Here is a 14,753-nt window from a genome sequence, read left to right as displayed (position 1 = left end):
ACCTCATCCCTGTTGGCATTAGTGATGGTCCTACAGCAGGGCTCATTTGCATGAGCAGATTCAAGTGGGAGACAGGAAGTCTCATGGAAAATGCTTGGGAGAGAAAGAGCAGTCAGATCATCTCCCAGTAGACTGGGTTCTTTATGGGGAAGATCTAAGGTTCCACCTCAAGCAGAGGATGGGATCAGCTCCCAGGTGAATCCAGCAGCATACAGCCTGACCAATCCTGGAGTCACAGTAGCTGGGCTGGGAGCCATGCAAAGGTAATCATGTGTTTGTTTTATCATGAAGTTTCCACAGTGCAAGGCCACCCCCCATAGTCCAAATCTACATACTCCCACTCCTGCTGTCTGCACTTGTATCAGCAAAGCAGGGGAAGTGGTTTTGCTCCCCATCTGCCACAGCCCCTTCTGCTCCCTCTCAGGGCATGTGGGTCGCTGTGGGAGTGAGGAAGGGTTACAGAAAGGGTTTTTCTGCTGAACCAGGCAGAAGTGATTAATAAAGTTCTCTTTATTACAGACCTACAAAAGGAAATCCATAGACATTTATCTTCATTATCTTTATAAAACAGCAGCAGGGGAGAACATGGCAAGGGCCCAGGGACCTGCACAGCATTGAGACCCATCCCAGCAACAGGGGGATGGAGGGATAAGGATGTAGGTTTCACACACAAGGCAGAGCAGTCCTCTGACTTTAACACATCCACCTGGACCACGTGGGTGTCTCACACCCCACAGAGAAGCAGTCATCTCTTGATCTGGGCCAGGACAGAACAGACCAAATGATAAACATCCCTTCTTTAATTTGGCAGCAGCCCCATTTCCCTTGCTGCCAGCTTTTCCCTAACAGAGCTGGATGGCTTATTCCAGCTGCTCCCCCACAACTTTCTGAGGATGACCATTTTCATTTCTCTTCATCCCTCAGCACAGCTCAGAGATACTGCTGCCCCAGAGTAGAGGCTGGGCTGCAACCCCTTTCCCCCAACCCAAGCCTCACAAGGAAAAAAGGGGGCACTGATTCTACAAAGCAGTTCATCTTCCCCTTACCCCTCCCCAGATAAGACAACATAAGACATGGACAATTCTAGAGGTCTGGGCATGTTCACTGGTCATCCCTCTTCCTCAGGCTCTAATGAGTTTCTTGAGGAATACCTCCAGCTGATCCTCATCCTTTATCCCTACAAACTTGTCCACCACGTCTCCATTCTTCATGGCCAGCACGGTTGGGACTGCAGAGACCTGGAAGGGAAGTGGGGAAAGAACAGACACGCACACAGTCAGCTATGTTTGAAGGAGCCTGGCTGCCAAAGGATTTGGGGCCTACCTTGTGATCCTTGATGAACCAAAAAGTTCTGACAACTGATTTTCTTGCTGGTTTTGACATTAGAAACTTACAGCTTCCTTCTCCAAGAAGCCTCTATAGCAGGAGAACTAGCGAAACAGCATCCCGACAAAAAAGTTAAAGCTGAGTAATGGAGCTGGGTAGTTGAAAACATTGGGTTTCCCCATGTACAGGTATTTGGCTTCAACAATGGCTCAACATGTGTCAAAAGGAAGTTTCTGTTAGTAACTCAATCCTCTCAGGCTTTTCAGTTAAAGGGGTGAGAGCTAACAGCATACAGCATCCTAACACAACCTCCAGCAAAACCTAGGGGAAGCCCAAGCCAACATTTCTCACATGTCTGAAGCCTCATCCCTGACTAGTTTAACTGAAATACCATCTTTTGAATGTGATGATCTCCAGATACATTGTAATGGGAGGAGTAGAACACTGCTTTTCTCCAAGGAGGATGGAGGGGGTGTGGGTGTGAACAAGGGCTCCCTACCCTCTCTTCAGCCTGGGGAAAAAGTCCTCCTTCCAGCCCCAGATTGTGTCCTGACACCCTTTATCTCTTCTTTCTCCTTGCACTTGGCAGTGTGATGGCAGCCTGTCAGCGACCATCTGCTAGTGATCCTCAGTGAGTAGGCAGAAAAAGGAAAGCCTCAGATCTGAGCTGCCAGACAGCTGCAGCACTTTGGGCATTCCTCTCTCAGGCAGTTCCCCTGCAAACTTTGTTTCAAACAAAATAGTCCAAAGCACTAGAGAAAGTGTCTCTGGGATTTGGTGGGGGAGTGCTGAGAGGAAAGAGGCCTCGTGGACATCTTTTTGAGAAGGCATGTGGAGGCTCAAACAGTTGTGGAATGACAAGGGAAAGAATTTGGTAGCATTTCAAGATAGCTGCAGGCCCCACTGCTTCAATGCCCTTATCTGTACACAACCTAACCTTCTGGAACATGTCCCATCCTTATCTCATACACTGTCCATCTCCTGAAAAGCCTCATCTCCTTGAGTTAATTCCCAGCTGTGTTATGTCCCGCTCCCCACAGGGATCTGCCACACAATTTCAACCTCTCCCTCCCCCAGGAAACTCTTCAGGGATCTGGCTCTTCTCTCATCAGAAGGTTGAAATGAAAAGAGACATTTTATGCACCTCTTCCCACTCCCTCACTGCTGGCCAATGCAGATCTGTTCCTTCCAGCCTTAACTCTAGCACTTTGAACAGTCCCAATCCAACAACACAAAAAACAGTAGCCCTGCCATTTCCTGCAGTGCTTGCTTAATTTCTGTTCTTCAGTCCCCCCTAGTGGCTACTTGCAGGATCACTCCATAGCCCTGAAATACTATCACTAGAAAGATACAAAGTAGAGCTATGCGAAATTTCAGCCACCGTTTTATTTTGGAGGTGTTTTTTGGGTGCCAAAACAGCCAAACACCAAATCCAAATTGAAACAGAAGGATCAGAAACATCTCCAAAATGAAACGAGGCATCCAAACATTTTGGAAATGTTTTGGAAAATTGTGGAGTTTCAGAGCCAGGTTTGTAGGGAAACATGCACGCTGCTGCCCTGACGTGCAACTCGGCTCAGGAGGAAGCAGAGATCTGAGCTGGGGTCTCTTTGCCACTGCTGCCCACCTTGCGCAGCCCCGGATCTCTGCTCCCTGCAGAGCCAGGTTGTGCGGCAGGGACCAGCGCTGTCCTGTCATGCAACCTGGCCCCACAGGGAGCAGAGATCCGTGCTGGGGTTTCCTCGCCTCATGTCAGTGGGGCAGCGCTGGGTGGGCAGTGGTGGTGAAGAAACCCCCAGCACAGATCTTTGCTCCCTGCGGAGCTGAGCCATGTGGCAAGGACCAGCAGGCTTGCTTGCCACTCTGCACTGTTTCCCTGCTCTGCGACCTGGCGTGACAGGGATCAGAAACCCATGCAGCGGTCTCTTTACCTGCATGGTACGCTGCAGCCCTCCCCCAGACAAGCCACCTATGGCCCTGTCTTGGTCCCTACTGGGGCCCCAAGCCCCTGACCCCAAGCCCCACCCAGCTGGGTAAGGGCTGTGCAAAGTTTGCCTTGCAGCCCGTTCGAAATGTATTCGGAGGAGATTCAGCAGAATCCAATCTCCGAAACAAAACAGGACAGTCATCTGAAACACCAAAAACAAATCACTGTCCTCTGAAATGGCCGAATCTGAAATCAATTTGAAACTCAGCCATTTTGCACAGCCCTAGCACAGAGTTAGGAATGGTGCTGTTAATGTGTTTGTGTGCAAGCTGTAAAGACCAAGAGAGCTTGGAGTTTGCTTTGACTAGCCTCTCCTGAGACAGCATGGTTCTGATGCTCCCGAGATCCTTCTCATTTCTAAAGTAGGTTAATACTATGCAGAGTTCCTCCAAAGTATCTATAAGATAACCTCATATTTAGCTATGCAGCAATTTTAAGGGTCATGATTGGTGAGGGACAGGAGGAGCTCCAAGTACTGAAGAACACCAGTCTATAACAGATTTCCTGACACAGCAGGCCTTTGCATGTGGGCCAACATGACTAGAAACTTCAGGCACACTGACACCAGGCAAACCACTTTCTCCCACATGCCCTGAACCACAGAAAAGCATGGGGCTAAGAATGCCTCTCCCTTGCTCGATGAAGTTTGCGTTGGGCCTCTAAGAGGTGCAGCAAACTTGCCATCTCAGGGAGGAGAGTTATGATGGCCTGAAGCCCCTTGTATGCCCCCTATTCACAGTCTGATCTGAGAACTGAGCCATCCCTGCTCTGAAAGTCCTAGTGATCTGTTTTTATGACAGAAGCCTCCCAGGCCTGCAGGCAGGAGAACTGCACTACAGTGCCTGAAGACCTTTGAAGAGAACAGCAAAATGGGCCTTGTTGGAAATTCTCCAGGGAAACAAAGTTCCTTGATCTTCAAATGTTTTCCTTGAGACATCTTGGGTTTGATGAACTTTCGCTGACTTCCAGGCAGGACTTCAAAGGCTCTTGGCAGGTTTGTCCCATAGCTGAAAATCCTGGAAGCTCTGGATTCCCAGCTCTGGGGCAGTTTGTGTCAGGAATACAAAGTGTATTGTTCTGGGCAGACCCACCAGGCAGACTGCCGTGTCAAGGCTGCAGCTTGTTGGAGTTTCCAGGCTCTCTGTGCCCTGGAGCCAGGAAGTCCTGGTTCTATCTGGGATCCCTGCAATACAGCAGGGCTGAAGCTCTGATTATCCCAGATGGAGGCAGGGCTCTTGGAGCTTCTAGGTTCCCTGCTATGGTCTGTGCCTCTGGGGCAGCCTCTTGCAAGGGCATTCAGGATCCATGGCCCTGACATTTGCTTAGCAACTTTGACCCTGTTTTCAGCTTTATGCAAAAAACAACAGCCAAGAATACCAATATCACTGAGCAGATGCAGGGCCTGAGGAATCCATTTTGTTTTGCTTCTTGATTTCCAATGAACAGGAAATTAAAAACAAAGAGAAATTTCCCATCAACCAGCAGGTCTGGGCAATGCTAATCAGAGGATGCTCTAAGGGCAGTTGTCTGTAGTACCTGCCACAGAGGCATTTTCCTACCACTAAAAGTGGTCTTCTGCAACTTCTGATCCCATATAACCAGAGCAGAGGGGAAGACTTCATCCACCGACCTTAGGAACAATGCAAGGAGCAAGCTACATTGCTGAGGTGTCTGCAAGCTAACAGCTTTTTAATTGCCCTGCCAGTAAGAGAAGCAGCTGCTACTTCCCAGCTGGGCTAAATACACATGCTGACAATAAGTCAAGATAAGAGGTAAAGCAAGAGAGCATCCAAGGTGAGAATGGATCAAAGCTGAAGTGCACCTCTCTCTTTCCGGGGTGTAGGTTGTAGCTGTGTTGGTCTAAGGACCTAGGCAGACAAGGGTTAGCCTGACAAAGGGTTTTTGAACCCAAAATCTTGCTTAAAAATTGTTCTCCAACTATTTAAGTTGGTCTAGTAAAAGATATCAGACTCACCCAAAGAACCTTGTCTGCCTCTTTCTTTCTGGCCTTCTGGCAATTGGTCAGGAAGAGGCAAGACAGTAGGGAAGAAGCCTTGGTCAGAACTCTGATGAGAACAGAGCACTGGAGGAGGAGAAGGGACTCCGCCTGTCAGGAAGATGGAGTTTTGTCTTGCAAGGAACTGAAGGAGGAAAGGGTCTCCAGGTGGTTTCTAGTAGAAGGGAATGTGCCTGGGATGCGTGCTAAGCTGGAACAGCATGGAGCCAAGGGCAGACAGCAGCCCACGCAGAGGAATGTGCAGGCATTCCACAGCTCTCCAAGGGGGTCTCTCTCCTCCCAGACAATCTACTGCAGAGAGGGTGTTGTGCAATACCAGGCTGGGCAGCCAGCCCATGTCTGCCTGTGGAGTGGGAGATACACACAGGAGGATGGAGCTTTATTGGCAGCTAGTAGGGAGAATCAGAGGGGTGGGGAAAGGGCACTGAAAATCCCAGGCTGCAGGCTAAGAACAATTTCAGAGCTCTGGTCCCAAGTGGAAGGGCCTTAAAAGTCCCTGTTGCTCAAGGATGCTGCTGGTAAGACCATACCTATTTCTGGACAACACCCTGGACACCAACTCCTCCCTCATGTGCTCTTTTAGAACATCATGGAATGCCTGGCAATCCCCTCCCACCTCTACGCTCTCAGCCCCTGGGCCTAATGCACTAGCATCATTGAAGTTGTATCCTGCAGATGGTGGAGGATGCAGGATCCCCAACACTGGAGATCTTCAGCCCCCCCTGTGAAATATGTACCCAGCTGACTTTTGACTACGTTTACATTCTAGGTGCAGGAGGACAACCCTGGAATCCAGTTCCTGTTGGAGAATGAATCCCAGACACCTCTTATTCTCCAGCCCTCAGGATCATTTTGACTATTCAGTTTGTTCAGATTTCCCTGTCCCAAATGCAGATCAACTCTTCCCTTACTACACTGCACATTTTTAAATCTCTACAGCCTCTTCTAGAGGAATCTGAACTTTAGGGCTGTAATTGTAAATTTCTTTTCATAGTCTCTAGCGTTGGAAGGGACCTGAGTAGATCATCTAGTCTGACCCCCTGCCATGGCAGGAAAGAGTACTGGGGTCAAACGACCCCAGCAAGATGTTCATCCAACCTCCTCTTAAAAACCCCTAGGGTAGGAGCCAGCACCACGTCTCTTGGAAGTTGGTTCCAGACCCTAGCCGCCCTCACCTGTGAAGTAGCGCTTCCTGATATCTAGCCTAAACCTGCCCTCTGCCAGCTTGTGACCGTTATTCCTGGTCACTCCTGGCAGTGCTCGGGGGAACAGTGATTCCCCCACTGCCTGCTGGTCCCCCCTGACTGATTTATAACAGGCCACTAGATCCCCTCTCAGCCTTCTCTTTTGGAGGCTGAACAGGTTCAGGTCCCGTAGCCTCTCCTCATAGGGCCTGCCATGCTGTCCCCTGATCATGCGAGTGGCCCTCCTCTGGACCCTCTCCATGTTGTCCACATCCCTCTCGAAGTGTGGCGCCCAGAACTGGACGCAGTACTCCAGCTGCGGCCTGACCAGTGCCGCATAGAGGGGGAGGATCACCTCTTTGGACCTGCTCGAGATGCATCTGTGGATGCATGCCAAGGTACAGTTGGCCTTCTTGACTGCCTCCCCACACTGCCGGCCCATGTTCATCTTGGAGTCAGTGATGACCCCCAGATCCTTTTCTACCTCCGTGCTGACAAGAGGGGAGCTCCCCAACCGGTAGGTATGGCACCGGTTGTTCCTCCCCAGGTGCATCACCTTGCACTTGTCTGTGTTGAATCCCATCCTATTCACATCCGCCCATCTCTCTCTAAACATGGGTGATATTTGCTGTTTTCCTGTCACCTGAGACAAGTTGAAATAATTACAGGTGATGCATTCTTTATTACCTATACAAAAGTATGGAACAAGCTACCTGGTACCTAGTCATATATCACTCCTGGGTAAAGCAATCCTTTTCCAGTTTCCTAAGTTTCTTGGCTATAAGTCCTTCCTTGCAACCACCAAAGCCACTGCTCTCTTCCAGTCTCCCTTCACCACCACTCTCAAAGATACCCTCCCTACTTGCAGTACAAGACTCCTATAATCTGGACATGTAGCCTTAAATACTGCAGCTTTGATATGGGCACGTGCCAGGACACTGTCAGAGGAGAACCCCACAGGTTCTGTCTCCAACCTTGGAAGAAAGAAAGCATATTCCATTTCTGCATGGATGCCAGCAGCAGAGACTTCCTCCCCACCTCCAAAAACTCAGGGAGGCAAAAGATCAAGAGAGAAGAAGCTGATGCCTCTTCACTCTGCAGGGTTAACTACCACAGCCTCTGAGGACCAGCACATGACACTTTACTCTTTGCAAGATGGCTCTCCTTGGAGAATCTGACTGGCTGTTTGCTGGCAGATACACCTGAGTAATCTGTCCTAACGTCTACCCTGGCAGAACTTCAATTTATGATTGCAAAGAGAAGCAGCAATTCTCACCTATCCAATGGGCGAGTAAAGATTATTTCACTCTTCGGTAAGAACTGGCAGTAAGGCAGCAGCCTTTTTTCCATTTGGACATTACTAGGATTGTGAAGGGGAAGATACAAGGTTCACTGGAGCAGTACTGGAGGGACTTTTCAGTGTCTCAGATCAACTAGTAAAGGATAAAAGAATAACAGAATCACTGGCTGGAGCCTTCTCTTAACATTCTGCTCATAAGACTCATGGTTAACAGTGGTGAATGGAGAGAATACTACATGTACAGCAAGAAATGTGTTAATTGAAGCTGTTACGTCCCTGCCTACGAGTAGGTCAACATGTTTATTGATCTCTCCATAAAAGCTACCTGCACCCCAAACAAAACCAATATACTGCTTTGGCGAAGTAGCTTGAAGATAGGGTATGAACACTAATGAAGCCTGCAAATGAGAGGGGCTGGAGTGGCCTATATAGACCTTTTAGGATATCTGTAAGAGGATGCCAGGCTAGCTGCCGGGCCTACTGTCACTCTTCAGGCCGCTTTGTGTGGAGCAGCTGCAAACCAACACTGTGCTTAGACTGCGGCAATTTGTTACATGCTTGTACTGTAGAGAGCAAAATGGGATGTAGGGTCCCCAGGGGCTATTGCAATAGAAGGAGCAACATTTCTAAAGGGCCCCAAGAGCAGCAACCAGCAAGGCTCTAGCTGATGACTAAAGGGGGATGTTCATTAATAACGGGAAAATATTGGCTTTCACATCCCCTCCACCTCTTCAATACAGTTTTACTGCTGTGTGGATAAACTTTTCTTCAGGCCAAGGACACCATGCTGCCCCATACCAGCCCTTGCTAAAATGAAGCCCTTGTGCACCTGGCTCCTACCTCATATTCAATGGCGAGGTCTGTGTGATCATCAATGTCCACCTTAGCCATCAGCACTTTTCCCTGCTGCTTGGCCACCATCTTCTCTAGCCTGGGGCCCAGGATCTTACAGGGGCCACACCACCTGATTGGAAAGGAAACGAGCAGGCATTACATCAGCAAAGTGTAACAGCAACCATGGTATAGCTCAATTCACACTGTTCCTGGTATTACACTGGCACCTTACTCATCTCACCACTCCTTCTCTGCACTGACCTTCACACTCCGAAAAATGGCTGATATTTGAACACGGAATGTAAACATTAACCAGCTCTGGTTTTGCCAGCAAAACCCTGCGTGCCTTCACACACAAAGGTCCTCCAGCGTGGTAACTCCCTCTTTTGTGCCAGTAGAACTAAACAGCCCCTACTGTGTGCAGTAAGGCTTCTGCCACTACCTGCCACATGGCAGAAGGAACATGTAGATGCTCCCATGCCTTGTGCCAGCTGCCATTATGCCTTTTGCAGCTGGTCCCTCCCCTCAGGCACTTCCTGCTTGCGCAGCCAGGCACCTGAGTGGAGCTGTCAGACAGCATGGATGTCCATGTGCTCCAGCAGCTGTTACCTGTAACTAGAGCAAGCCGAGCAAAGATGCAGTTTAGAAAATAATACTGTTGTCAAGTGACAGTACAGTTTAGGGAGAGGCTGCTCTCAGACTCTTGGGGGTAGGGGGAAGAGGGGGGCTGTTCAGTGCTACCCATTACTCTTGAAATACTTTTAGTCTTTAGGTAATTGCTGAGTTTCCATAAAGCAGAGGCAGCTCTATTAGAAAACATATTGCCTGTCCCAAGCTCTGGTATTAGCAACAGTTTGCAGAGCTGGCACCAAAGCCTCTGAAAAGAAAAATTGTTCCTCTCTCCCTCTGATTGCACTTGCTGTCATACTTCGTACTTACATTAATCCCTGACCCTACCACCCTGCAAACAGAGAAACCCTCCCCCCAAACTATTCAGAATAGGAAAAACATTAAATAAAAGGACAAAACAAGAACTCCCAAACCCTTACATCATGGTTTAGATTAGTGAGGAGCAATTAGGCAGGAGTGCCATACATTGGTTGTCCCAGAGTGTCACTCCAATTCTCTTCCTGCTGCTCTGCTTTCTACTCCTGGTCCTTTGTTCCCTGCCCAATCTACTGCTCTGCTTTCTGCTTCCTGACCTATCTGCTCCTGTGCTGCCTGTCCCCTCTCTTACAGTCTGCATGCCACACTCAGAAGCTGCCCATGCCACTTACGGCATGCATGCTGTGCACTGGTCACCCCTGGCTTAGACGGATACTACAGCAGCTCTTGCTCCCCACCAGCCCTGCACTTGCATCTCTGAGATTCTGCAGATATTAAACTGCTCCTCTCCCTCACAGAGTCCATAACAGTTCCTGTTTTCACTTTGTCCATCTCAGCCACTGAGGGTTCCAGACTCTTTTATGCTCTGTGTTCGTATAGCACCTAGCACGACTGTATCCATATTAATGGGTTACTAAGACACAACTAAAAATCAAAGATAATTATGATAATTAAACAGATAACATCTTACAATATTTTCACTGCTAGAGGCAGCAAAATTGCTGTTGATGCCAATTAAGTGCTACCAAAAGTCTTTGTCAGTATCAACTCATCTGCACTAGTGAAAAGTCCTCTTAAAGAAGAGAGAGCATTCAAGAAGACTTTATGAAAAGAAGAGATTACAGCAAGCTATGAACTTCTTAGGAATTAGATCTGGTCACCTGGATTCTGGGGGCTCTCCTAAAGAAAAGTAGAAGGTACCCAAAGAAGCATTTAAGGAATGATTTAAAAACTGTATGTAGATTTATTCAGTGTGCACAGCTTCACTTGTATAAAACCACTTGTGTGCTGTAATTTGTTCTAATTGTTGGCCTGGATCTTTAAGTCCATAAAGAAAATCTAGCAAGCTTGTGGAACACATTCAGTCATAAGAAGTGTCATTATGACACCATAAAAAGAGCATCCCACGAGCCATAATGGGAGTCACATAAAACGTGGGGCAGTAAAATGCAGCAATGAAATAGATTCTGCTGTTTGTCACTGTCACTGTAGGCTGAGAATAACAGAAGCTGAAACAATAGTATATAAATAAAGGGCTTATTAAAGTCTCGACTTGCTAGTAATTTTATATTATATTTACTGACATATTAATGAGATACTACAAACACGATGGTTTTTATAAGGGTATTTAAAATATTTTGTAGTCTTATTGGGACACTCATTTTACAGCATGGGTGGAGCAAGGGAATGGCTAAATTGATGCAGAACAGCTTCAGGGAGGGAACAGGCTGCCTAGAGAAGTTGTGGAATCTCCATCCTTAGACATTTTCAAGAGCTGATTAGACAAGACTCTTGACTGGGACGGTCTTAGTCAGGGCTGAGCCTGCCTTGAGCTGGACTAGACGACACTGTAAGCATGATCTTTGAGTTCTCTCTCATAATGCAGCACAGTGTTAAGGCCAAATTTCCATCAGAACCTTTGACAGCATAGTTGTACTGGCTAAGGGTGCAGATTTGTCTACCATTTTAATGCCAGCAAGAGCCTTAGTCTACAGACACTGTTACACCAATAAAAAAAAAACACATTTTTACACAAATAGTTTATTTTATTCAGACAATGTGGTATAAATTATGTCAGCAAAGCATTTATTTTGCCAGCATAAGCTATGCCTACAGTACATGAGTGGGCCAGCAGGGGACAGGCACTGGCAAACCTCTTTTAGTACAGACTTGGCTTCACATAGCTTTGTTTATACATGGGTCAGAACATGCCTCACGAAAGGAACTGTTATCCCTGATTTGCTTAAGATGAAACCAGGACCAAGAGAATTAAATCACTTGTCTAGAGGCTGAAGGCAACCAGCTGTAGCATGCAAGACAGAGGAGTGCCCTGAAGAGACTATGGTCACTGCCCATTGTCAGTACTCACTGTGCATGAAAATCTATCACCACGGGCTTTGCACTGTTGATGACTCTGTCCTGGAAGTCTTCGCCATCCTGGATGTTGAACGTGCTTCTGCAGAGAGGAGTGGTAGAAAACGTCTTAACAGAAGAAAGTAGAGGGGCCTGTGCCTGGTGCAGGAGGGAACGTGGCCAGCTGGGGACAGAAGATGCCCTAGAGAAGAGTAGCGCACGTTGGGACCGAAACGGCACAGACAGCTTCTTAGGAGAGGAAGCTAGAAGCCTCCTGAATGTGAGTGTCTGGGCCATCTGCAGAGAGAAAGAGAGAGAGAGAGAGAGGGAAAAAAAACAAACAAAACCTGTTTGAGGTCAAATCCTTCTGGGACGAGGAGGGAGATCAGAGAGTTGGGTATCACTAGATACTCTCCACAAGAGGGGAGGCATGAGCACCTAAGGTCAGAAAGAAGTGTGATCTTCACAGCCCCACACACGAACACATATATCCCTTAGTCCAGCCTGAACGCAGTGTAAACTGGAAACAGACATACAAGCCTTTTAAGCCAGCTGAATGCTGCCTGTATGGTTCAAAAGTGTACCTGGAACCTAAAGCACATTTTGAATCAGTCTATTAGGAACCGGATCAGCACCATGTGTGGACATCAAGTGTTCCATGACATAGGTTTGGCCAGTCCTCCAGGCATCCCACAGTACATTGCTTACCACCCCTCACCCCAACTGCTGCAACTGGCTGCTCTGGTATACAGCCAAATCTCTGCACTTCCCCTGACACACTTGCCTTTCTTTTCATTGGCACTGTTTACTCCCCAGCTTTTATACTGCTTGGTCGATTAAAATGACCTAATAACCAGCTGTATCCTCACTCCCTACTTGGCTGCAGCCCCTCATCATGGGTTCCCAGGGGCTAGGTGGGGGGACATACAAAAGCAGGGGTCCAAAAACCCCCTACCCCAGGTCAGGACAGCAGACCTCAGACGTTGGTCAATCATAGGCTGCTGCTGTGTACTGAACTCGTGTTCAGGAGAGAAAGCAAAGCAGAAGAATGAAAACTCCCCCAGCAAGAGATCACCCACCCCCAGGGCCCCCCAAACATGGGTGCAAGCACTTCCCACACTCGCCCACTGCCAGGCAGGCTGGGCTGGGTGCTCACCCCTGCCCGGCATGGGAGCCCTGCGTACAGTCGGGACGCAGGTTCTGGGCAGCGACACCAGGGACTGGTTTGGTTCGGTTGTGACATGCATGTCCTCACCCCCCTGCACCTGGCTCAACCTGGGAAGTACCAAGGTGCGGATAATGGGGGAGATGCCCCCCATGAGAGACGAGAGCCTTCCTGTAAGATCTGAAAATCATAGCTTAGGGGGTCTCCGAGCAGACTGCTCCTTCGCTTCGGTGGACTATGTTAGTCAATGAACCTCTTTAATTTTGTTTGCAGATCCCCCCCACACAAAAGAGTCAAAGTGTAATTCAACCCCTAGGAAGTACCAACAGTAGGTAAGTGCTCCCGCGCCCAGGGCTCCCCTTCGGGGCCAGTACCCGCCTGCCCTGGGCCTGGGGCGCTGTGGGGCCCCACCAAGCAGGCAACTGCCCGAGACTCAGCAGGGTTGCACGGCAGCAGCCAAACCCCCACGTGCAGCTGGGGCCAGGTCCAAAAAACCCCGAGGATCCCGCCCTTCCTCACCTTCCAGGGACCGGAGGTCGATACAACTCCCAAATGCTGCTGGGGCAGGCTGCGAACTCATTGGCTGGGGAGGAGGAGCGCGAGCACGGCATTGGCTGCGAGATGGATCTGTCAGCGGCTCGCGTAGGCAAGTACTGGGAGCTGATTGGCTTACGGCACCGGAAGCTTCCGAACACCCCCCCCCCGGTCTCCTCCCGAGCGCTGATTGGCTGGCGAGGACCCCTGGTGGGCTACATCTGGATGCTGTTTGGCTCACTTCTGCGTGTGGGGTGGGATTTTCGGCGCTGATTGGCTGCTGGGGAAGGCGAGTCTTTTTGTGCGGGGGAAACAGGCCGAGCCCCTGCAGCGTGGGCTGGACGGGGGAGTCGGTTGGGGCTGCCTGCTGGGCCAGTGGTGTCCAACAAACCGAGGGGCAGGCAGCAACCAGCCCCAGTCTGTCCGGTGCTTTCCTGGTCACCGGTTTGTGGGTCTGGAGGCGCACCTTCAGCCTTTGCCTCACGGGTTGGAGTTCCCGGCCTCTCATACACGTTACAGACACGGTGCAAACCACGGCTGAGTCGCACCATAAATGTATTGACTTTATGGAAACGCGGGACTCCTCTCTAGCTTGCTGCTGGGGGGCGGGCAGGCAAAACCCCGAGGGCATCTGAACCCCAAGCCTCTGGGCTTGGGCCTGCACGTAGGATGCCTGCCAAGGGATTTGGAAGCGCAGCTACTACTTAATGTCACAGTTATGTTCTTGGAAAAGGCGACTTGCAGCGAAATGATGTTAAGCAAATCCAGTTACATCAGAGTAGTTGCCTACTAACAAACCACCTTATAACTGAACGTTGCGCGACTTTAAATGAGTATGGTCTCTAATACGGCAGCGACGTAGTAACAGAACAACGTTAACCGGGACAAAGCTAAGCGAGGGGTGCCTGTATCCAAAGCCCCGGGCTGACAGGTCTGGGGTGGAGGATGCTTGCCGGTTGCAGCACCACGTGGTTTTTTGAATGATTCAAAGGGTTGGGAACTGATCTGGATAATTTGGCCTAGAGCATGAAAAAGTTTCCAGAACATTAAAATGTAGACCGGTGGCATGTGCAAAGTACTTCTCATGGCATTCACTGGTGAATCTTGCAATACATGGAGACTGGCTGCACACACAAAGCAATTATCCCACCATAAAAATGACTATGTAGCTATCAAAAGAGCCAACCCACTGCAAAGTTACTGCTTGACAAGGTGTAACAGCTCTGTAGCTGGTTTCTAGCCAGTTTTCGTTTGAATATATAGCAGAGCCCTCAGTGGTAAGATGCTGAGACTCTTACGTTGTCTCTTGATTCAGCTGCTCAGGCTTTAAGATGGAAACTGTCACTTCTAAGGAATCTGTGGTTCCACACCAGGTCATGCAGGTGATCCAGTAGCTGGCTGGCTTTTTGAGCCAATACTGATTTATCCCAGGGCAGCGGTCTGGTGCA

The 14,753-nt window shown here is 49.1% G+C and overlaps 1 protein-coding gene across 2 annotated transcripts; it reads right to left on the bottom strand.

Annotated features, from left to right (window-relative positions):
• Positions 1 to 492: 492 nt before the first annotated feature.
• On the bottom strand, positions 493 to 13,416 carry TXN2 (thioredoxin 2). Of its 2 annotated transcripts, none has more exons than XM_090043110.1 (4): positions 13,291 to 13,416; positions 11,623 to 11,709; positions 8,655 to 8,778; positions 493 to 1,238 (listed from the first exon to the last, which is right to left on the bottom strand). In XM_090043110.1, exons 1-4 carry the CDS (start codon positions 13,380 to 13,382, stop codon positions 1,122 to 1,124), a joined length of 420 nt encoding a protein of 139 aa, XP_089899236.1. In that variant the 5' UTR covers positions 13,383 to 13,416; the 3' UTR covers positions 493 to 1,121. The 2 variants fall into 2 exon arrangements, with proteins under 2 accessions (XP_089899236.1, XP_089899235.1); XM_090043109.1 differs by having other exon boundaries at positions 11,623 to 11,903; positions 13,291 to 13,392.
• Positions 13,417 to 14,753: the final 1,337 nt, after the last annotated feature.

This window comes from Crocodylus siamensis, chromosome 4 (assembly GCF_052110815.1).
Source record: "Crocodylus siamensis isolate JL-2025a chromosome 4, ASM5211081v1, whole genome shotgun sequence".
In the NCBI taxonomy this organism is placed as follows: domain Eukaryota; kingdom Metazoa; phylum Chordata; order Crocodylia; family Crocodylidae; genus Crocodylus; species Crocodylus siamensis.
Note: the sequence above shows the minus strand (reverse complement) of the source record. Positions and strands in the feature narration are given on the sequence as shown.

Coding starts and splice junctions, on each gene's coding strand:
- TXN2 (XM_090043109.1), bottom strand. CDS start 11,903: ATGGCCCAGACACTCACATTCAGGAGGCTTCTAGCTTCCTCTCCTAAG. Junction 8,779..11,622: donor GTGATAGATTTTCATGCACA/GTGAGTACTGAC, acceptor CTTTCCAATCAG/GTGGTGTGGCCCCTGTAAGA. Junction 1,239..8,654: donor ACCTCGCCATTGAATATGAG/GTAGGAGCCAGG, acceptor CTTCCCTTCCAG/GTCTCTGCAGTCCCAACCGT.